At 45.0% G+C, this 23,915-nt stretch overlaps 2 protein-coding genes across 2 annotated transcripts in view; one reads left to right on the plus strand and one right to left on the minus strand.

The window, feature by feature from the left end:
• LOC147736769 (uncharacterized) overlaps positions 1 to 23,915 on the plus strand; it is a 71,447-nt gene that overhangs the window by 37,543 nt on the left and 9,989 nt on the right. The window lies entirely within an intron of this gene.
• Positions 22,315 to 23,475, minus strand: LOC147736770 (uncharacterized). The gene has a single exon (XM_086953586.1). The coding sequence runs from the start codon at positions 23,473 to 23,475 to the stop codon at positions 22,315 to 22,317; it is 1,161 nt and encodes a 386-aa protein (XP_086809712.1).

The raw sequence follows: 23,915 nt of genomic DNA on the forward strand, positions 1-23,915 counted from the left end.
GCAACAGTGCGGGGTTACCTACCGATTCACGACCCCCTATCACCCTCAAGGAAACGGACTCGTTGAGCGGTTCAACCGCACGCTCAAAGGGATGATCGGGGGGTTGGAAGAGCCCCTCCGTCGCCAGTGGGATGTGCTGCTGCCGTGCCTCCTCTTCGCATATCGAGAGGTCCCCCAGAAGTCCCTGGGCTTCAGCCCGTTTGAACTGCTATATGGACACCCAGTGCGGGGGCCGCTCAGCCTAGTCAAGGAAGGCTGGGAGATGCCCCCTCTAAAGAACCCACCAGATGTCTTCCGGTACCTCCTAACCCTCCGCAACCAGACCCGGCGGTTCAGAGAGCTGGCAAAAGCCAACCTAGAGGCCAGTCAAGAGGACATGAAAAAGTGGTATGACCGGAATGCCTCATCCATTGAATTTGAACCTGGCCAACAGGTATGGGTGATGTCCCCCACCGAGCCCTGCGCCCTGCAAGACAAGTGGACGGGGCCCTTCAAAGTAGTCGAGCGCAAGGGTCCTGCCACCTATCTCATCGACATGGAATCTTCCCGGAACCCCCTCCGGGTCCTCCACGCTAACAGACTGAAACCCCACTTTGTGCGTACAGAACTCAGCCTCCTGATGGCCACAGACAATGGGGCTGAAGAAGACTCCGAGCCCCTCCCTGACCTCCTACGGACTCGGGAGAAAGACGGCTCCGTGGATGGGGTCCGACTCTCGGAGGCCCTCACCAGAGAACAACGCCAGGAGTGTCGAGTCCTCCTGTCACAGTTCGCCAGCCTGTTCTCCCTCACCTCAGGTGTCACTTCCTGGTGTGTGCACGATGTGGACACGGGGGACAGCCCCCCTATCCGCCACCGGGCCTACCGCGTACCAGATCGGGTACGGGCCTGCATCCAGGAAGAGGTAGCAAAAATGCTCACGCTCGGGGTCATCGAGCCCTCAGACAGCCCCTGGGCCAGTCCTGTAGTACTGGTCCCCAAAGCGGCCGCCCCTGGCACCACACCGGAACTCCGGTTCTGCGTCGACTACCGGGGCTTGAATGCGGTCACCAGAACAGACGCACATCCCATCCCCCGGGCAGATGAACTAATCGACCGCATGGGAGCTGCCCGCTACCTCAGTATTTTCGACCTGACGGCGGGCTACTGGCAAATCGGCCTCACACCCCGGGCGCAAGAACGTTCTGCCTTTTCCACCCCCGATGGCCATTACCATTTCACGGTCATGCCCTTCGGCATGAAGAATGCCCCAGCAACATTTCAACGGCTCGTCAATCAGGTCCTGGCGGGGCTCGAAGGGTTCAGCGCCGCCTACCTAGACGACATCGCTGTATACAGCCACCATTGGTCCGAGCACCTCCACCACCTCCGAGCAGTGCTGCAAGCCCTTCAGCGAGCTGGCCTCACGATCAAGGCCAGCAAATGTCAAATTGGTCAAGGGTCTGTAACCTACCTAGGGCACCAGGTGGGAAGCGGCCTGGTGGCCCCTCTGCAGCTCAAAATTGCCGCCATCCAGTCCTGGCGACCCCCCATCACTCAGACCGAGGTACGAGCCTTCCTGGGCCTCACGGGCTATTACCGAAGGTTCGTGAAAGACTATGGTACTATAGTGGGGCCCCTCACAGAACTCACTTCAAAGAATCAACCCAAGAAAGTCAACTGGACCCCAGAGTGTCAAGCAGCATTCGAACAATTGAAAGCCGCCATGTGTTCCGCCCCTGTGCTCCAGGCCCCCGACTACAGCCGGGAGTTCGTCGTCCAGACGGATGCCTCCGACCATGGCATTGGGGCAGTCCTGTCTCAAGTGAACACCGAAGGCCTTGATCAACCAGTGGCCTTCATCAGCAGGCGACTCCTACCACGAGAACAACGCTGGAGCACCATAGAGAGAGAGGCCTTCGCTGTGGTATGGGCCCTCAAGAAGCTCCGGCCCTACCTCTTTGGCACACACTTTCGGGTGCAGACCGACCACCGACCCCTGCAGTGGCTGATGCAGATGCGGGGGGAAAACCCGAAGTTACTACGCTGGTCCATCTCCCTACAAGGGATGGACTTCACAGTTGAACACCGGCCTGGGCCAGATCACGCCAACGCGGATGGCCTGTCCCGGTTCTTCCGCCTCGACGAGGAGAGTCCCCAAGAGGATGGGTAACTCTCCCCGCCTTCAGCTGGGGGGGACGCATGTTCGACAGGCCACATGAAAGGCCGCTCTCCCCCGGCCCGACCAGGCCCGAGCCCGGTCGCGCAGGTACCACACACCACCATTGCACGTCCTCCGTCCCCTCAGGGACCCCTGCCCTCGAACATGTCGACCTCGTGGGTCCGATCCACTGCCGGCCCACGCACCCATCCTGGGGCGCCATCTTGGACACTCCACCACGAGGCCGCCTGGCCCCCGATCGACCTCAACCCTGGGCCTGGCCAGGCCTCAGACATCCCGGCACCACCATCCACCCAGGAGGTGAGCGGGCTACTTGGCAAGTCAATGGGAGAAAGAGGTGTCGATGGCTCTCCCCCGCCAAGTGCCGCTCGCCCATCGCCTCCCCGGGCGCTGGCTCCACCCCCCTGCTGGGTGTCTGGACTCCCTCATCCCGGACCTCCCGACCTCCAAGTGCGAGGGTCCGGACATCAAAGAACACCAGCCCTATAACTGGGGCAGCTCCAGAGCAGGAAGGCAGTTGTATCTTGGAGTCGAGAGACGCAAAGAAGAACTCATCCTAGACGGACTACTGGCGCTGCCGTAGCTCTGTCTTGTGCACCATCGTCTTGCCTGCTGGCGCTGCCGCAACCTTCGCAACCTTCATATCCTTCATCGTCGTCGGGACCTGCTGGCGTGGCCGCGGACCGTTTGTAACCATCATCTTCATCGGGACCTGCTGGCTCCGCCGCGGACCGTCGTTTCCTTCGTCCATCTCGGGACCTGCTGGCTCCGCCGCGGCCCGATCATCTAGAACGCCGAGCTCGAGGATTGAGAGCTATATCCATCTTTTGGTAACAAGACTGTCCCGCTACCCCTTTTCCCAAACCAGAGACCAGAATCGAGGGGACCCCTGAGTCCAGACCTCCTTGTACCATTTCATCGTAACTTAAAGAATTACCTATAAAGTCTCGTTGAACTTTAACCTTGTGTGGTGTCCGTCTGTGGGGGGGAAGTTACTTGTCTGTACGATCGCTGGAGACGGCTCTCCCCGGAGACCTCTCCCCTTATCCTCGGCCGACCCTGCCGGTCCGTCTAACAGTTGTAATATTTAGAACACATACTATTGTAATGGAAGTTGATCTCTAGTAATGTTTAGGACATGTACTATTTGTAAAGTAGAAATGCTTTCCACTTAAAATTGAATATATATACTTGGTTTGTTGAAAGGACTAATCAAACCAAATGTCAGAAGTACAATGCTATAGAATTGTGAAGCACTCTGATACCCAGTTGGGTCATGTTCACGCTATATAAAACACTGAATTAATAAATGAATAACACACCTGAGTGCGTGGAGACCCCCCCCCACACCTGGTGCCTGCTCTGAAGAAGGTGTTTGAGGGCTGTAAAATTACCTTCATGCCCTGCAATGCCAGCACCCTTGACGCTGCCTGCATGGTGGCCATATTGAAGCAGAAAACCATCAGGACACCTCAGGCATTTACACCCAATACTGTGAAAGATGGCAAGCCCGTAGGCTGATTTGGAAATTATTGGGCACTTTACTAGTGGTATCTTGAGGAAAATAGTCAAATAAAGTACGGCGGCGTGGCCGAACTACTTTTCAAAAATAACATCCTCACACTGGGGAGAGACGTCTCAGGCTCTGATTGTGGGCTGGGATTCCCTGCAACAGAGAGCAACCATATCTAGTTTCTTATCAGACTAATAGTCCCCTTTCCCGGCCTTTCAGAAAAAAATGTATGTTCAGCATTTTTAGATGCAGCACCTAAGGAGCTTATTGATGGCACAGTAATACCTCTCTGTTCCCGCCATTCTATTTTCATTAATCATATCCACCACATTTGATTGAAATTCAAAGGGTAGGCCTCAGTAACTACGTGTCAATCCTTGTAACCCGGCAAAATGCAGTAGGATATTTCTTTTTCAACTGATGGTGTGGGACCCTGCTAAAAGTCATTTCATTCAATAATCTTTATTTCAGCACATTATGGCCATAAAAGATGCATAAAAACAAGGGAATACATGTCACAATAGAGGAATAAATAGTTTACATAATGTCGGATGGGGATTGCAGAGATACAATAAAATCCATAAATTAATTTAGAAGGCATATATAAAACTTTTACTTAAAAACAATGTATACATATCCAGTAGCTTAGAATCCCAAGAGCAATTCATTAATATACTACCAGTAGATAATCAGAACACCCATATCCAGAACAATATAAATAAAAATAAATACACACAGAACTAGCCATTTATAAGTCCAGACCCAATTTTGTACGAGTATAGCATGCTGATAATAGAAATCTGCTGACACACATGACAACCACTTGTCTGGAGTCTGTTTTAATAATCCTGTATGCTTCGACATAGGAGCGTATACCCATGGCATTGCATCGTGGTTTAATCCATATTTTTCTTGCTGATAGATATGCAGCACAAAAGAACAGGATATGGTTATCATCCTCTTTAGAACTGGACTGACAGCACATACACTTCTCATTTTTTGGAGGCTCCACCGTCGTGGACCATCTTGTTAACATTACATTGGTTTTGAGAATTCCATATCTAAATTTCAGGTATAGGCTTTTTGCCAGGGGTGGTTGGACCTCGTCCAGAAGGTCCTCACAATATGGGGAGTCCTTGAATGCCAAAAAACGACTTGTAATGGAACCACCTGTGTAACTATTTGGGAGATTACATGCTATGTAAGCCCAAAATGTTGTTTTCACAAGTTTCTTACAACTGTGTGTCAGAGATAGAGGATCCTCCCAAAAATGAGACAACCCAATTCTACAGAGCCAAATTTTGACGTGGTTCAGCCAAGGGCTCGAGTTGTATAGGTCCAGACTCTTTAATTCTAGGAGGCTATCTCTCTAATCTCCGAGGTCCAGTGTACACCAGAGTCTCACCCAGTAGGAGAGTGGGCGTAAAATTGCTAAGTGGTCTGTACGTTTCATGCTTAGGTCTAAAAATAACTGTAAAAGTGGGGTTCGCTTCGGTAGTTTTAAAATACTTCTATAGAAGTTATTTTCACTTTTTATAAAAAGATTTCCAGCTTTTGGGCCCCAAATTTCTGCGCCATATAGTGCTGTAGACTGGGCCTTAAATTTAAACACTTCTAGTGCTGGTGATATTGCTTTACTAAGAATTGCCCCGTGTTTCTTTAAAATTGGCAGGGAATTCTGGGTTAGGATAGTTTTACTTTTTTCAATCTGGGGTCTCCATGAGTTCTTCAAATCTAGGGAAACACCCAGATAAGTAAAATTAGACACAAGTTCCAATTTTTGGTTGTTTAAGAAAAAATTCCCCTTGAATGATTTGTGAGGATTTAGGGCCATACATTTAGTTTTTTTCGTGTTTATCTTTAGGCCTTTCTTGTTACAATAAAGTTGGAATGTGCTTAGGAGGGTTTGTAAACCATTGGGCGTCTGTGAGATCAGGATAGTATCGTCCGCAAATAAGAGTGCTGGGACTCTTACTCCTTTCAACGTAGGTGAATCATTGTTACATTCTTCTAAGTGAGCTGGGATATCGTTGACAAATAATGAAAAAAGTGTTGGGGCCAGCACACCCCTTGGCGGACTCCTCGCTTTATTGGGACAGGTTTTGACAGATCCCCATTTTGACCCCAACGCACTCTAGCATAATTATTATCATGGAGTCTTATAATCTGTTGAAGCAAACAGACAGGCAACCCCAGCAGAAACAAACAATCCCATAAACGATCACGTAAAACTAAATCAAAAGCTGCCCTAAGGTCAACAAATGCTACATAAATATGCCCCTTACGTAAAAAAACATACTTCCAACAAAGACAACAAAATCTGAACACTTGGTCAATCGTACTTATATTGCTCCTGAAGCCAGCTTGGAACTTGGTGAGGATAGCATTCTCATCTATCCAATAATTCAGGCGTGTTGAAATATGCCTGGCAAATAACTTTTGTAAAATGTCTGTTAAACTAATAGGGCGATAGTTAGACGGGTCATTTCCATCGCCCTTTTTAAAAATTAAAACAATCTCTGCACCCCCCCAGCTATCAGGTAAATCTACACCAGTGACTAGAATATTAAAAAGTCGATTAATATAAGGTGCACAGACTTTAATCTCATGTTTATACAAATCGCCTGGTATTTTATCTAGACCTGGTGCTTTATCGTTAATAGCTAACTCAGTTTCCTCTAGAGTGAACACTAAAGTATCAGTGCAAGCTGTGTACCGGGGGTGCTCCATTACATTTGCCTCAGTGTGTTCAGGAACTTCATATAAATGGGTAAAATGATTGACCCAAGTCATTTGCAAAGTCAGTAGGTTCGCAAGGCAAGACCAATTGGCTTTGCCAGTGCTTGTTTTTTTGTTGTGTGCTAGAAAAAAAATCTTACACTTTCTCCTCTTGTATGGATACTCAGCAGAATTGTCACATAAATTCTCTCATTTTGAAAGTCATAGGAAGAAAGGTAAACACCAAGCTCCCTCAAAGAGAGAGCTTGACATTTGACCTCTGTCTTTGAATGCACAGCAAATGTGACCAGATAAAAACAAGTTTTAAAGGCCTTTTTACATAAAGCGTGTTTGTGGAAGGTTTGGGCAGCTGGAGGGACAGATGTGAGAAATGTATTCCAGGGATGCTTTCTGAATATCCCCAAGATGTCTTTAGTACTGTCTGGCAGTCTTGGATCAAAAACACAAAGGTCACAATGAAGTTATTATTGGGATTACTTTTAACATCTTAATTTATGTTTATAACATTTTTTGAAACTCACTAAAACCATATTTTGTCTCTCTCTCTCTCTCTCCTTCTCTCTCTCTCTCTCTCTCTCTTTCTCTCTTTCACTTTCTCTTTCTTTCTATCTTTCTCTCTTCTGCTCTTCCTTTCTTCCCTCACACATAGTTTGTGGTTATAAGAGTTTCTATTGAAAACGAATTATTTCTTTGCTAATAACTTTGGAATCTTTTGACAAATCTGCACAAACTTTTCAAAAATATGTTTTTTCTGGTTTCTCTTTATTATACCAAATGTGTTTCTTTTTGTGGTTTTATATAGTACAATCTTTGCTGAAGGGCATTGAAGCACTTTTCTAAAGAAGAAAGACCAAAATGCAGATTAGATGAGCAGATAAGCAATAGACTAATCCCACAGATCAAGTCAGGGGAGAGAGTTCAAACAGTTAATATCCGGATACATTGGAGAAGTGGATGCTTGCTTGCCTGAAAAACTTTATTTCGGCGAACAGCCATAAAAGCATTGTTTAGAATACAGCATAAAATTGTTTAAATACAAATAAAATAAGTAGTTGCATTCTTTTACAATGTATAAAATACATCATAACTTCCATATAAAAACACAGATAAAAAAGGCAATGCCTGATTGTCCGTTGAGTTAAAATACAAATACAATGCATTGATCATATATAAGTTCTAACAAATTTACATACAAATAAAAACAGATCACAGGAAACCCCGTCCTTTCTATGGACACAAAGAGAACCAATCTAATTTTGGTCACTGGGGAGTTAAAAAATTGATTAACTAAAATACAATATCATTAGTTTGAACTTATCAGAGGCCCTTTTTGAGAATAGCATTACCGGTACACCACATGGAGAACAAAAATCGGGATACAGAGAATACAATCGGTAATTGTGTATCAGATTTGAGAATCCTAAATACCTCGTGGCAATGGCCAGATCCCAAATTTATTATAAGGTGTTTTAACCAACGGGATCTATGGCGTTTGTATGCTTGAGAAAAGAATAGCACATGTAGGACCGTTTCTACTGCAGTATTACATACAAGGCAATTCTCGGTTTCAGAGCTTGCCCATTTCTTTGTAAATGGTCGTATGTCATCTAATACCAATTCTGTGGAATAAACATCCTTCAGTAATAAGAATTCAGATGTTAATTGGCCCAGAGATCTGCTTGTGTAAAGACCCAAAAGCTTATAATCTCTAAACCTCTTAGCCAAATCTTTCTTGGTTATCATCATGGAACTTACTTCAGGGTTGCTCCAGAGGATGGACCTACCGAGTGCCTCACACATGGTTTTTATGTGTTTGAGCCAAGCAAGTTTATGAGCACCCGGAAGCCCCATTAGTTCTGAAAGCTCCTCCCTATAATTCACTAACTCTAAGGAGCTCCACAGACGCCGCCAATACAATAATGATCGTAAGGAAGCTTCCTCTACGATGGGTCAAACACCAAGGTCCATACGCAGAAGAACTAAAGGGGTGCTGGATGGAAGCATCAAGGGTTGTCTAATAAAGCTATTGTCGGTACACCTTAACCTATTTAAGACACAATGGGCCCATATTTCTGCCCCCTATAAAGAGGCACTCCTTGCCTGTACTTTATATAACTCTAATGCAGGGCTGACAACTCGATTTGCAGCATTCCTGTAAAAATGTTGAATGCCTCCTGCTACCTGGGAAGGTTTCAAGCTAGTTTAGGTAATCTGGGGACCCCAATCCATTCCCTCTGTTAATGTGATACCCAAATAATCAAAGATATTGCCCTTTTCTAGTAACTGCCCATCTAAAATCGGATTTGGGCGAGTTGTATTGCCAGTACGGAAGGAAATATATTTGGTCTTTTGCAGATTAATTTCCAGGCCCGATGCTTGCAGAAGGCACTAAAGTTGTCCAGCGTCCTTTAAATCCCCATAGGGGAAAAGTGGATGCAGAAAAGCGATCACAGATTTATTATTCAGAGCGTCTCTCAAATAGGAGGATTTTGAGTTCTTTTTAATTGTGGCAAGACTTGTGGTTGTTCAAGGTGGTTGTGGGAGGGAGTTCCAGATCCTTGTAGCGCTGGCAGAGAAGGCGAGCTTTATAAAGCGTTCTTGCCTGAATGTCGCTTGTTCCAGCAGGAGGACTTTGCGAATTCCCGATCCTTGTTCAGATCCAGAGATTTAGAGTTTTTCAACCACGTAGGAGGATGTGGAGTTGTGGAGGGCTTTGTGGGTGATGCATTCAGTGTTACATTGGTCTGTTGCTTCAATTGGAAGCCATTGTAGGATGCAAAGTATAGAAGAAATGTGATTAAAAAATGTTGTGACTTGTCACAAAGTGGATAACTGTAGGAAGCATTTCTCTCAGTGAGGCCTTCTCAGGGAAGGCCAGACAGGAAAGAGTTACAATAATCCAGTCTGAAAAGTACCAGCGTATGGACTACTAAGTTCGTCAGGCACTCTTGTGCTTTTATGAGACTTGCTTCTGAAGGTAAATGAGAATAAATATAGGTCTGTAATTGTTAAGGTTGTTATAGTCGGCGTCTGTGTTGTTTGATGAGGGGGTGACTTTTCGGCGTCTGCGTTGTTTGATGAGGGGGTGACTTGGCCGAGTTTGAGGGAGGTCGGCATGGAGCTTCTCGAAAAGGAGGAGTTGATGATTTTGGTCCATGCAGGTGTGATTTGATGTGACTGAGATTCTTGACACGCTCAGGAGGGAGGGGAGCGGAAATGTGCGATGTTGGTTTCATGCAAGCGAGTAATTTGAGCACTTCTTCTTAAAGTACATAGTCAAATTCAGTCCAACTGGCATAGGGTGAGTTTGGCGAGACGACCATTAGTTGGAGGTAGGGCCTTGGGTAGACCCTCTTTGTTAGGGGGGACATCTTTGGTGTAGGACGGAGAGATGCGTGAGTCAAGAGAGATTTAAATGTTAGATATTTTTTCAGAGAAGAATGTTGCAAACTCTTCACAGCGCATGGTAGAGTCATTTATTGAGTGTTGATGGAAACAGGAGGTTTGCTGTTTAATTATATTGAGAAGGTCTTTAGGTTCCTAGAAGGGTCAAGTTGGGCTCAGAAGAAGGGGGATTCTTCTCTGAAGATATTTTTTTTTGTATTTTATGTGTTTAGCTCGCGGTATCGCAAGATGTGTTAACAAGAGTTGTTGTCTCCAGTTTCTTTCAGCCAACCGGAGTTGTTGCCTCTTTGTTAAGGTCTTTGTTAAACCAAGATCTGGAAGGGATACTTCTTGATTTCTTGAGTTTCGAAGGATCGTCTATGTCAAGTTGTTCTCCCATTTTTCTGTTGTAGTGGGTGGTGAGATAATCACCTTGGAATTTGGGAACTGACTAACGTTTCTAACTCTGCCTGGGAGATTCCATGTATGTTCTCCGTCCAGTTCATGTCTCGGCAACATTGGGGGTGGGCCTTTGGTTGGATGTCATTGAGATTGAAAAGAATTAGGGGGTCCAGTCTGTGGGTAGGATAGAATGGAGGAATGAGGTATTCTGCTTAGAGATGATTGTATCATGGGTAGAGTCCTTGGTATGAGTTTGTTTATTGCAGTGTTAGGTGAGATCGTTTCCTTCCAGGAGGGTGGATAGGGCGTGTACTGTTGGATCATCGGCATTGTTCAAGTGCAGGTTCAGGTCTCCTAGTAGAACGTCTGCGCTGACTTTAAGGTAGTTTTGCGTTAATAGGTTTGTTTAGTCCTCCAAAGATTTGTAATTTTTCACTTGGAGGGTGATAGATGACATGAATTTTGATAGAGTTGGGGCCTTTGGACGAGAGTTGAACTCCTACATATTCAAAGGTAGGGTATTTGGTGTTGAGGAATGAAGTTAAGCATAGATAGTTTTTTTGTGTATAATGGTTAATCCACCACCATTACGATCCTAGCAGTCGTACGGATGATTGAGAAGCCCTGTGGGAGGAAATTGATAAAAGAGGATGAATGGTCGTTCAGCCGGGTTTCAGTTGGAAAGCAGAAGTCAATTTTGTGTCCTAGGATGGTTTCAGCTATTTGAGTGGCATGCTTGACTGCTGACTGACAGTTTAGTAGCATGCAGCAACGCATAGGTAGTGATCTTGGACCAGGCTTACAGGGTTGGATGGTTGTTATTTAGGTAGGCCGCCTGCTAGGGTGAGTGGTGTTCAGGGTTCTACTCGTGCCAAGGATGACCGGGATCTTGCAGTGGCAAGGCTTGCTCGGGGCACTGTCATACGTGTTGCTCAGCATTTCAGCTTTCCGTTGCGTGATTTAAGTCGTGGAGCATCTATGATTGAGTTGGTGATGGATATAGGGGATAGTTTGTCTAGGTGTAAAGGATAGGGGATCAGAGTGTATGTTTTTGGCAGGATCAGTGTTCGCTGAAGATGCGTGAAGTACGTAATATTTGTGTTCTTACGTAGTGACGAATTTCACCCAGAATAGTGTTGATTGTGAGGTCAGGCTAGGCTGTTGTAGGGATCAGTTGAGTGGTGGTTGGGTCAGTGGTAGGAAGTGGAGTACGATGGAGCTCAGCAGAGTTTGGCGCGGAGGTAATGCAGGGGTGGCCCGTGCAGGTAAGAGCGGTGGGGCCGGGTGGGGTTGATTCAATAGACGACAACGAGGGGGAAATGATTTATTTAATTTTCCCTTGTCGTCGTCTGTCGCATTCCCCCGGCCCCTGACCGCTCTTACCTGCACAGACCGCTCCTGGGCTAATGTAGAATCCAGCCTGCTGTGGTTCGAGGACTGAGATGATTCCGGTGCGATAGATAAGTCAAGCTGGGCAGTGGAGGTGTGCAATGCAGAAGGGGCAAGTAATTTTGGTATCGAAACAGAAGCTTCAGTGCATCAGGGGATAATAGATGCTGTAGGGGAGGTAGAGATGGGGGCAGTGCGAGGGGGTTTGGGAGTAAAAGGTTCAGCTAGTTGATGAGGGCGTGCATGGGAGAGGGTGGAGGAGTGGTGGTGGGAGCGCAGAGAGCCAGAAAGTGTAAAATAGATAATGTTGTGCAGTGGCTTGGATTAGGATGTTCCTTTTTCTGTATATAGTTATGCACCGATCTCTGCTAAAGTTCTGGGATAGGGATATAGTTTGTTTAGATCCATAAGGGACATTGGTGGCATTAGTTACATGAAGGTGTTGAATGACGTTTTCTCTCCTTTTGGCGGGTTTCGTAGTGTAGAAGATGAAGTCCATTTTAAGACGTCCTTGTGTTGGATTGTAGAAGATGTCTGTTATTAGTGTCTCTGGGTGTTCTTTAAGCATTTTGTGTTTGTACATTTTAGCAGCATGTTTGGAGAGGTTTTGCAGAAATGAGTTGGGGGCGTATCTTTCCACGCTCCCGTAGTTGAAGTGATACTCAGAAGTTGTTTCTGGGGATAACCAAAGTTAGACTTCAGGAGAAGCATTCGGAGGTGTGCATAGTGGTCAAGAGGCAGCCTCCAAAAGCTGAGATGGCCGCCTGATTGTAACATTGGGCCCTTTCAATGGACGGTTGGTGGGCACTTCTTTGGAAGAGTGGGATGCGAGTGTCAGAGGCGTGCGAAAAAGGTCACCAAGGCGATCTGGTAGGATCCCTTTGAGGAAGAGGGGGCCTTGAATGCCGAAAAGCGCCGGTGGTACTGTTGATGTCACTGGGTTCTTAGTGGCCACGGTATGTAGGAGCTGGTGGTTGTGATGGAGTTTATTGGTCAGTCTGCAGAAGCGTCCTTTATATTCGAGGGCATATATACAAGTTATACACCCACATCATAGGTAGTATATCAATATCAGCATAGACTAGTAGACATCACAAAGGATGGGTCACTGCTATAGGCACATGGTAGGATAGGAAGCAGCATCAACTTGAGATAACAGTATATGCATGAGATAATATTGAAATAAGTTGGGCAAAACAATCACCATGTATGCTTAGAATAACCGTGTAGATATAAAGACACAGTATACTCGCAAGATAACATCTTGCACTTTAGCATTGAGGAACTTGGTTGAGAGTTCATTTTAATGGTGAGATATGTTAGGAGGGCTCACTAGGTGTCGATTTAAATTGTCTCTGACACTATAATTTTGTGGGACTTTTTTGAGAGTTGTTTTTACTGGCATGAAGTATTAAAAGGGACAGTAGGTGGCACTGGGACCTCATTTATTCTTTTGCGGTCTTGAGTCCAATATTTATACCTGGTGCCCACTAGTAGGAGTTTCTAGAGGTTTCCACCGTCATGACGTGTCAGGCATCCGCTTCCTCCTTGCCCTGGGTCCAGCTTGTCTGGAGTCACAAAAGACCAGTGATAACTCCTTCGCGAGAGTGCTCATGCAGAGCCTTTGTGATGTGCAACTGTGATAAGTGACAGCTGCTCCCCCTCGTTAAGGCAAAGAGGCCTATCCTGCCAGCACCTCACTTCCAAATGAGCAGAGGAATACTGAAGCACTCAGCGAAGTCCAATGGCCATGCCTTGTGGCCCGTAAAGAAGTACTGCAAGATCAGAGATGTTTGTTGTGATTTATTGTTCTCACAATTATTCACCTTTCTTGCGTCTGAGACGTAAAATCAATTACAGACAGGCAGCCGTCACGTGTTTTGTCAGAGACTTTTTCAAGGCTGCAAGAGGTTATAGAAAGTATCTTACACAATTGTTTCAATGACATAGGGATAAGAAATGCAGTTGTTAAGTCACCACCACCAGATAGAACAAGAAGAACACCGTTGTGATCCTGAAGGATACCCTTTGAAGAGCCAAGTGTATATGGGTGAACCACAATATGAATGCTAATCGTGAAATTGTAAGTCAATTTCCTTCATTATTACACATAGGTGGAGAAAAGTCAAACAAGGAAAGTAAGTGTAGTATTTGACTCACAGACTCAGTAGAGTTAACTTCAAGTTTATTGTGGAGAAGCTACACAGCAGACCATAGAGCGCAGGCAGGTATATCCAACTCTAACGACTCTCTCCAGATTAACCTTCAAACTATCGCCCGGCAACAAGTACAACCAGGCAACACTCTATGGAATGAAGCATGGAAACGATAGTAGAACTAAACACAGATGCAAATGTAAATACAGAGAATATAACATATCTTCCTGCCTCATTAAACTAAAGAAAAAACAAAAACAAAAGAGAAGTAAGAAAAACAAAGTTAACCTAAACGCTAAAAGAAAACATGCTAATAATGTTCAAACATGCTAATAATGTTCAAAGAGAGTACAATCAGTCTAGAACAATTCACAATATATAAATGAGAAAATACAAAGCATGGAAAATAAACATTTTATATGTGGTATCGCTTAGAAATCATCCTAGATCTTGAACTCCTTCTGAGGGATTAATCTGAAGATGCACTGATCTCTGGATCATGAGAAGTAAAAGCAGAATGTGTATGGACATTCTTAACTTTTACAACATTCCATCATTTTCCCCCTTCAACTTGTACAGAATTTCTACCAAATCAAAAGGGGAAACTTTAGTTGTAGAGTGAGGGTTGGTTCAGTAGAACCACAACCTGCTGTTAAGAGAGTTGACAATATCGCAGTTAGAAGAAATGGGGCCAGATGTAGGTAATCCCAGATTACTGATTCCTAAATACCGAATCATACCGATTCGGTATTTAAGAACAGGCAAATGGGATGTAGGTAATATTACTGAAAAAATTACCGAATCGGTAAGATTCGGTAAATACCGATTCAGTAATTACCATTCATTCCTATGGGCCTGGAGGCCCATAGGAATGAATGCCAATTACCGAAACGGTATTTACCGATTCGGTAAAATGGCGAAGCATTGAAGGGTGGCATGGTGTCACTTTGACACCCTGTTGCACCCCTCAATTGTGTATGGGTGCACATGTTGCAGACATACATGCCCTAAGGGCATGTATATCTGCAACATGGCACTGTTGGAAAAGCAAAAAAAATGCTTTTTCCAAAGTTTTCATTATTTACCACCAACTTGTAGTTGGTGGTAAATAACGAATCCTAAAAGGGGAAAAGCACTCATTTGAGTGCTCCCTACATAGCAAATTTGGTAATTTACTGATTCGGTATTTCAAGAAATCGGTAATTTACCGATTTCTTAAAAAAACGATTCGGTAAATTACCGAATCAGGAAAATGGCCACCTACATCTCATTTTCCAAATACCGGTCGGTAACGGCCGAAAATACAGAATTTCGTCTGTTACCGACCGGTATTTGGCTACCTACATCTGGCCCTTAGTCACTTAATACAATCCCCCACAACCCTATTCATTCGCTCGAGAAGCCCATTGGATTAAGGGTGATAAAGTGAGCTTTGGACATGTTGAATGTTACATAATTTAAAAAAGGATTCAAATTCTGTACTCGTAAATTGGGTCCCATTATCAGTCACCATGGTGTCTTGAGACCCTCCCTTAGAAAAACATCTTTAAGAAAAAGAATGATGTAGCTGGTTGAAGCCTCTTTGACCAATTTCACTTCATGTAAACACAAGAGAGAGTACCCCACTATCCACAGGGAACAGGGTACAATGACAATGTAGTCAAAAAGGGAATCCCTGGGTGTACACTGAGATCGATGTGTTTAGTTTAATGCATGGGTTCTAGCCAATCATACAGACATTCCTACTAGGGGTGTTAACGGGAAAGTTTATGGTAAAATTAAAACATTAGATAAATAGTTCCACACTAGAAGTAAACGTTCACAGTCTCTTTAATGTTTTGTAAAAATAAGATCTCTTATCACAGAAATGTAAATTAAAAATCCAAAGTGCATCCCTTTGGACAAGTACAGTAAAATGTATCACAAGACAATTAAAAACAATTAATTGTACATAAAAAACATAGTATCACAGTTATCAGAATTAAAAGACAAAGGAGAAGTTAACCAACGTAATTCCACACAAAACAACAATTGGATCCTTTTCACAAACCCCTTGTTGTGGCCTTGATATTTTTTGCCACTACTCATATAGATCCACTAGTCCTTTCATGTAATTCTGGTGGTACAGTAGACAGTATCTATAATTTATGGATATCTGCTACCTCCTTGACTTTGTGTGGATTCTAGCCACAGAAAATGCGTCGACGCGTTTCGGTGTTATTGTACTTGGTCTTGTAACACCTTCATCAGAACATGCCGTCTCTTTGGGGTCACCGGCTTCTACACTTATATTAATGAATTTCTGTGTGGATACATAGAGAAAAAAAAACAGTATCACTATTCTGGGGGCGTGTTATCCTATTTTGATATACAACATCTCATTCCTTTCCCACAAACTCATTAACTCCACTTTAGCAAAGCATGCGTGTTTTCCAGTACAGTCTTTCGAACTTTTCCTTAATTTCAATTCTATTGGCCTATTCATGATTTCACCATTTCATTTTTATTTATAGAAATACTTAGTTGATAAAAAACAACAACGTATTTTCATTCTCATTTCTTCATTATCATTGTAGGCTAAGGTCACGGTTAGACTCTTCTCATTGTCCCTTAAGGACTTAGGTCACTGTTGTCGTATGTCACCATGCCCTCCGTTTCTTTTTAGTGTGGACACAGGTAGGGGTTTAGGCTCATTTGCTCATTCACCACAACATTCATCCTTCTGTTATCTATCATTACTAACATTTTCAGAGTCCCCCTTACCCTTTAAGTCTTGGAAGGTTCCCTGGGGACACAGTCATCAAGGTGCCTCTTATATCTGACCTCTTAGAGTTTTGTATTGTGCCTATGGAATAACAGTTTAATTTGATATCATTAGTTTGTTCTAAGATCTTACATTAGTTTCCCTCCCAGCTGTAGAGGTTTCCTGTATTTACCTTTAGGGAAATGGACTTTCTCGAGGTGGAAGGATCTTTCTCTTGTTGTATATACAAGTAGACTGAAATTTTCCTCTCTTTTTGGGGTTGTTGTCAATTCAACAATGGCCGAATATCTGTATAAGTAAGGGGGTCATAGTTAACCATTGTCTTGTTGAGACTAACTATTTTACCTCTACATTTCAGTTCCTATCTGTCTTACCTCCATGTATTTAAAACGCTCTTCTGAACGGGCATATGTCAATGTCGATTTCTTGACCCGCAAAGTGGATATGTTCTGTAGGTAAGAGAGGTTTATTTAAAGTTATTTTAGATGTTAGCCAAGAATCTAGCCCATCTACTTTTTAGTTCGTTTCTATATTAGCCAAGAATCTGGCCTATCTACATTTTAATTCGTTTCTGTCACCTTTCCTTTATTTATCTCAGGGGAGCATTTCTAACAAAAATTAGCTCATATTCTATTTCCACAGGGGAAGTCACTTCTCTTTAAAATGACCCTTTTAACTGTATTACTGTTTTCTCTGTTCCCTCCGTGTTCTTCTACTCTTTGTGAGGGGACAGACTTCGTATCTCCCACCTGTTTCCTTGCCTGTCGCCATAGCGTGTAGCCCATCTAGTTTTTAGTCCGTTTCTATATTTGCCAAGAAACTGGCCCATCTACATTTTAATTCGTTTCTGTCACCTTTCCTTTATTTATCTCAGGGGAGCATTTCTAACAAAAACAATTTCACTTCATGCCATTTTGAGACATAAGCAATTAACACAAAAACAAAATGACATCCACCTGGTAAAATATCCAATGGTCCCATGACGTCAACACCAACTTTGGACCAAGGTCCGGTAGATTATTCAATGGGAAGGAGAGGTGGACAAGAAACTTAAACTTTTATCTGAAGAACTGCAGATGGAACATGAATCAAAGAGATCATTAATATCGCTGTCCATCGTGGGCCACCAAAAGAATTTGCGGACTCGTCCCTTAGTGAGTGTGGATCCTAAGTGACCCTCATGGGCCTTGATAATAATGTCCTTCCTGAGACTATGTGGTGCAATAAGTTTATCTCCACATACTATAACACTGTCTTCCAATGAAATCTCAGATTCCACTTTCCAGAAAGGCTGTGTGCATTGGGGATGAGCACACTCTCTGGGCCAAGCTGTCTTAACAAACCTGTATACACGTTGTAAGATCTCATCTCCAGAAAGAGCTTTAATCCAACTGTCAGCAGTATCGAGCCTATGTTCTGGTACGTCGAGTGACGCTACCAGGCAATCATCTGAATCTTCCTCCCCAACATCAGAAGAAAATGTTACTTCCATGTTGTTGTCATTAGGAAAACGTGAAAGATAGTCTGCCCTGACATTCTTGCCTCCAGATATATGAACAACATCAAACTGATAGTGCATGAGGCGAGATACCATACGCAGGATCCTGGGTGAGCAGCATTTGCTTGTCCCAGACCCGAAAATAGAGATGAAAGGTTTATGATCTCTTGCGTTGTTGCTTTTGGCTGCGTGCTGTGGTAAATATTTAATTACCGTCCTAATTTCTATGCAGGTAAGTACTTATAAAATAACTCAGTCGGAAAGAAAGAGACAGAGTCCGTGGTGTTAGAGTTCTTAGGGGTTTTATTCCTTAAAAAGGAATGGTTCAGAACCGGATATCGGGTTCCTGACACCGCTGGGGTTCAGGAAGGGATAGAGCGTACTTTATTGACAATACATAACTTTTATACTTAATACACATAATGCTAACCAATACAGAGGGCGTAACAGCTGAGAGAAACAAGATAAGAACACACACGTGTTAGCAATACGTAATCAGAAGGCGTGAACTTAGGGCGTGCACAGAGGTGTGTGCTAGAAACGTCACATGAAAGTGTCACAAGTGGGTGTGTACATAGCAGAATCTTGCAATGTCAGCAGAAATCTGAGGTCTGGATGCGCGCGCAGCTGCATGACGTGTGATTGACGTGAAGCTGGAGGGTGCAGGGGACTTGACATTTACACTAGAGGAAAGAGACAGAAGTCTGGCATGTCAGATCAACTCGTTCCTATATCATATCTGATATCTGATGTTTGGGAACCATATTATCTGGAAGAGAAAGGTCTCTTGGGCAGAGGCTATCCTATACTGACTATGAATGCGTGCATATGTGCCTACGTGTCTGTGTGTAAAGCGAGGGGGCCATGGGCCTACCATGGTAACGGGAGCTATGAATTACTTGCATGGAGACAGAAAGGCCGGGCCCTTTGCTCTGCAGCTGAGGGGTTGTTTATCTATCCTGCTAGACTGGAATGTGTTTTCGGGAAGCTGAGCTTGGCTATGCTGATAACGTGAAGGTAAAATACTGTCTTTGGCAGGCAAGCAGGCCGAGCCAGGCCCCGCTCGCCTCGCAGGGAGTAGGACAGAGTTCATGGAGGCATCCCACGTTGTAGTTTCAGGAGGCAGAGATGACTTTGTTAAAAGAAAAAGGCTCGATGACAGAAATCAGGGCCTAGCTCACACAGAGCCAGGAATACAGAAAGTGTACCATACAAAGACGGTGGCAAGGCATACTTAGGAACGGAATATCCGACCCATTCAGGGTGGATCTGAAAGAGGACATGTTAACGTTGGACGCAAATGTATTTGCGTCTTCATAGCTGGCACAGGAGGGAAGTTACATGCACTTTAAGCTCGTACATGGAGACGGTGGGGTACACGTTAGGGAACATTCCTGACCATAAAATTTCTATTTCCTCATTGCGCAACCAGCCCTGACTTTTGGGACAAAGGGCGTTTGAGCCCCATGGAAGGCCAGTTGGCCTGGGGTCAGTAACCTCAGGGATTCTTGCGCAAGGTGGTTGCTTACTGTGTTCATGATGATAATTGCCTAATGTGATTTATGTGTAATGCATTTATGCATCCTACGTTATACCTCTAACTGTGTTTTCATGACTAGGAGGTTGTTATGCCTAGTATAGTTTATGCTAGTCAGTTTATGTTTTCCTGCGTGATCTATGCCTAGGATGATTAGTATTGCGTAGTGTGTTCCTACCTGTTACCAGTGGTTACTGGTGGTGTTCTACAATTGTTATTTTACGCTACAGTTATTCTATGTGCTACATCTACTATTTATACTAAGTGCTGATTCTGACAGTGGCCCACGTGGCCTTGTCATGTGTAAATAATCCCCTGTAAATACTACCTAGTGCCAGTTGGCACAGTGCATATGTGTGATTATGATCTAATGTGTTTATGGTAATACAAAGGCTGTTTTTATATATAACCTTGTGTGGAGTTCCTTTTTGTGGTGTGCCTAGTGTTTTGCTGCTGTGTGTGTGTGTTGCGCAAGCGCTTTACACATTGCCTCCGGAATAAGCCTGACTGCTTGTGCCAGCTACCAAGGGGGTGAGCAGGGGTTATCTTGGCGTGTACCTCACTTGCCCTGACTAGAGTGGTGGTCTCTTCCTGGCTTTGGCGCAAGCATTAGCCAACCAGAGATCCCATTTCTAACATGCAGGGTTATTCAAAACCTAGATGGCATCTTTGCGACCTGACTTGTACCTGCAAACTTAAAATTTGATGACCCACCTTTTAATAGTCAAGAATTCAAAAACGTTCTAAATCACCTCAAGATAAAGAATCAAAAAAAGCACTCCCCTTTGACCCCTGGCCATTGGTCTGGTAGAACGCCTCGTGAGGAGTACTCTAAAGAAAGTTGTTCAGCATTCTGCATTGGGGAAGCTTGACCTCAAAGGTGTTTTGAACACTATTCTTTGAGGTTACCGTTTGACCCCCTCACTCAACCACAGACGAAACCCCTGCAACTATCATGTTTGGAAGAGTCATGCCAACCAAGCTTTCCAATGGGAGGGGCTGGGTGTGACAGGGGATACATCTGCATTCATCTGCATGCTGATAGTCTTCTTCGGCTGGGAGAGAGGTGATTTACACTTACATTTGAATAGGGTGTTTCCTCTCCTCTCTCAAAGGGCTGATTTACGCCCCACTGATCGTCTGGAGCCTGGAATGGGCTGCAAGGGACTGTTCCACACTTCTGAGGGTTCATTTGAAGTCACCCGTTCATCAATGACATTTTTGAGTAAATGTACTGGAGCTCTGATCCCATGTTTTTAGACGCTGCATGGGACTTGTAGCCAGACACTGTTGGCTCTACAAACTTCTCATTGCCATGAGGACTGCTGTGCTGCCAGGAGCAACAACCATTACAACTAACTGCCTTGTTGTGTTGACCTGCTGCTGCTGGGCTGCAGGACGGACTGCCAATTTACAACCTAACCGTATGTGCTGTCTGTAGCCTGCCACCTCCTTTTGTACCCCGAAGTGCTCTCCAAGGGGTTGTTTGCTGGCTCCCGTTCTCTTGAGATCTCAGGGCCATCAAAGGCCTTGCTGCCTCTTTTCTCTGAAATGTCTGCTGGGCAAACCCATTTGAGAAGCTGTAGCATGTCCCCAGTGCTCCCTTCTGCACCAAGGTAAAACTTTGTGCATTACAGGACAGTGCACCAATGGCCTACAGTGCAGCGTTCTGAAAAACCGGAATAACCCACTTACTGGTTCTCGGCTGCGGGGGAATCGCCCAAGTCTTCCATACCCTTCATACGTAGTAAAAGGAGACACAGAAGCCTTCCTCTGCAGGAGGAACCCAGATTTATTCAAATAGCCTGAGCTATGGAACAGAGCCCGAAGCTCGTCAGAAACAAAACAGAGGAGGCTGCTGCTTACAAGCCTTTTATACTTTTTCATTCTGATCTTTTGGCTGTTAGTTCATTGTTCAATCAGGGCAGTGTTTGCAGTTGATAACCAGATCCAGATGATGTTTGTAGGTGGTGACCTCGTCAAAACTTAGTACACAAATCATTCTTCACTCAACTTGATCAAAGCCTGGTCTTTCATATCATTGTTTAATCACCCTCATCAAGGCCAAGCAGTCAGACCATTGTCCAGATAACCTGATCACGGTGTCAGGGATGTTTACAAGGCTGGGAGCAGGAGATGGAAAACAAATCATTTAATCAGGGTGTGAGTGTCTCGTGGCTTTCAGTTGAACTGCAAAGAACAGAGGGGGTTGGGTGTGCGACAGTTCCTGGGCCGAAATGCAGACTGCAAAATGGCTGTTGTCGTGTTAGTTAGATTTTCCTCAGGCATCAGCAGAAACGCGCAGGTGGGTTGTGTGGAAGTGTTTGACACGAGATGGCAATGAAAAAACAATGGAGTCCTGGTACAAATGATGCCGATCAGAAGAACACTTTTTCTCAGACCCTCCTTTTGCCATTGAGTGGCCAATACTTTAAGAAATGTCAATGTTCATAAGGCCATCGGCTTCATGTTGGAGCATCATCATCATATTGGTGTTGTGAATGTTAGAGGGTGGAGGCTTGATGGTCTGGACACACATTGTACAGAGCACTGGCAGACAATGAAAGCATAAACAGCAGGAGACCAGGACAGTTACTCCCAAGGCAAGGAAGATGAGGATATTCCACCATCACTGGGAAAGTAGGCCCCAGATCCAGCCTGTGAGGGACAGTTGCCTTCATCCAGATTGAAAGAACGGCGATGCAGACGTTTGATCGCATCGTACACTGTAGGTGCGTTGTCTGAGATGTACCCGCAGCAGCTGGAGCTGATTAATTTACACACACCACCACGATCAGCAAGGATGACATCCAGGACCATTCTGTCTGGAACGTTATGAGGCGGTCCGCCTGCAGCTCTGCATTGATGTTGGAGAGGGCACCAGCTGTTACTGTGATGGTGGCTTCAAGGACCCTGGTCAGTCCTTGTACAGCCCGTCTGTTGGCCATGCGGACCCAGAAAGGATGGAAACCTTTAAAGAAGTCTCCGGTTTCCTGGCCTGCTGTATCCTCGGCAGATATGACATCCCTACGTGAGCGGCGCAGAGTGCCCTTCATTGACAGGTGGTAACCTCCATGGGTGGAATACATTGGTGGAAGGAGGAAGGCCAGATAGCAGATACCAGACCAGTTACCGGGGAGCCAAGTGTAGGCGGCAGTGCCACAGATGAAATAGGTGTTGGGGGATGCCACCAGCTTCGGAGGAGATGTAGAGTTTAAAGTTTTTGTGATATCACACGTACTGGTACCAACTTTCTTAGTGCCTAGGCCATGAATGCAGACACGGTCTTGCACATTTATGACATTCACAGTGTCTCGTTCATCAGGCAGTATCCTTCTTGTGCGGAATCTGGAAAATGTTTGTTGATTAGTTGAGTTGAATACTACCATCTCACCGAGTTCATCTGGTGATACTAGCGTTGTGGATGAGCTGGTCGGGCAGAAAGGAGCACTGGCATGGCCGGATCTGCTCCGCCAGAAGTCATCCCGAAATGTTCCAAGGGCAGAATTGGCAGTACCATTGACAGTGTAGGCCTCCTGCATCAACATCCACCATGCAAAACAAGACCCAGAGATGGAAAAGGGGTAGGGAAATAATGGGACAGGGTGTATTATGGAATGCGGCATCAGTCCACACACCCAGCAGTTGGAAGTGTTCATGATCAGCTGGTGATGATGCAACATTTGGATGAAGGTGTTGTAGAAGAATTCTGCACGGCGGGGTAATTTGTGGGCTGGTAACGTGTAATACTGGTGTTCTGCAGGAGTCGGGGTAGGAGTTAGTGAGGTAACAGGATGGTAGCTTAGTAACAGCCAACCAAGGATAGACAGGATGAGGGAGACAAACAGCGTCACCACGGTGACCATGAAGCATTTACTATGTCGGAGGCTGACATCTTGTTTCTGGATTCGGGTGTTTTGGACGGCGGCCATTGTGCTAAGCCAGGGACCTCTAGTGGCTGTCTGTGATTGGTGGTTGCATCACTGGGCGCATATACCTAGGGACCTTTTGGCTTACCTTAGTCTGACACACCAGCACTACTCTCAGCCGGGGAAGATCACAGCCTTACAGCCTATAGGTACTTGGCGAAGTCAAGGGCAAGCCTTCCCTCGGGGCGCAAGTTGTATCGGTCGGACGTAGGGTCAGTATGGTTGGGAAACAATTGTTCTTGGTGTTGAGCAGAGTTAAGGGAGGGTTCCACCCTTCCTTTCAGTATGCTGTCACTCTCAGGCTTCCGTAGATGTAGAATGCAGTCTGGCATCGCTGAATGGGACAAACGTCGGGACTGTTTCTGTTTCTGAGTCTCCTAGTCCTTCCCTCACCCACTGATCATAGGGGAGGGGCCGAAGCACAAGCCTGCAGTGTGATGAAT

Source organism: Lissotriton vulgaris, chromosome 1_2 (genome assembly GCF_964263255.1).
Source record: "Lissotriton vulgaris chromosome 1_2, aLisVul1.2, whole genome shotgun sequence".
In the NCBI taxonomy this organism is placed as follows: Eukaryota; Metazoa; Chordata; class Amphibia; order Caudata; family Salamandridae; genus Lissotriton; species Lissotriton vulgaris.

Excerpts from the sequence above, each read along its gene's own strand:
- LOC147736770 (XM_086953586.1), bottom strand. The coding sequence starts at position 23,475 with ATGGCCGCCGTCCAAAACACCCGAATCCAGAAACAAGATGTCAGCCTC.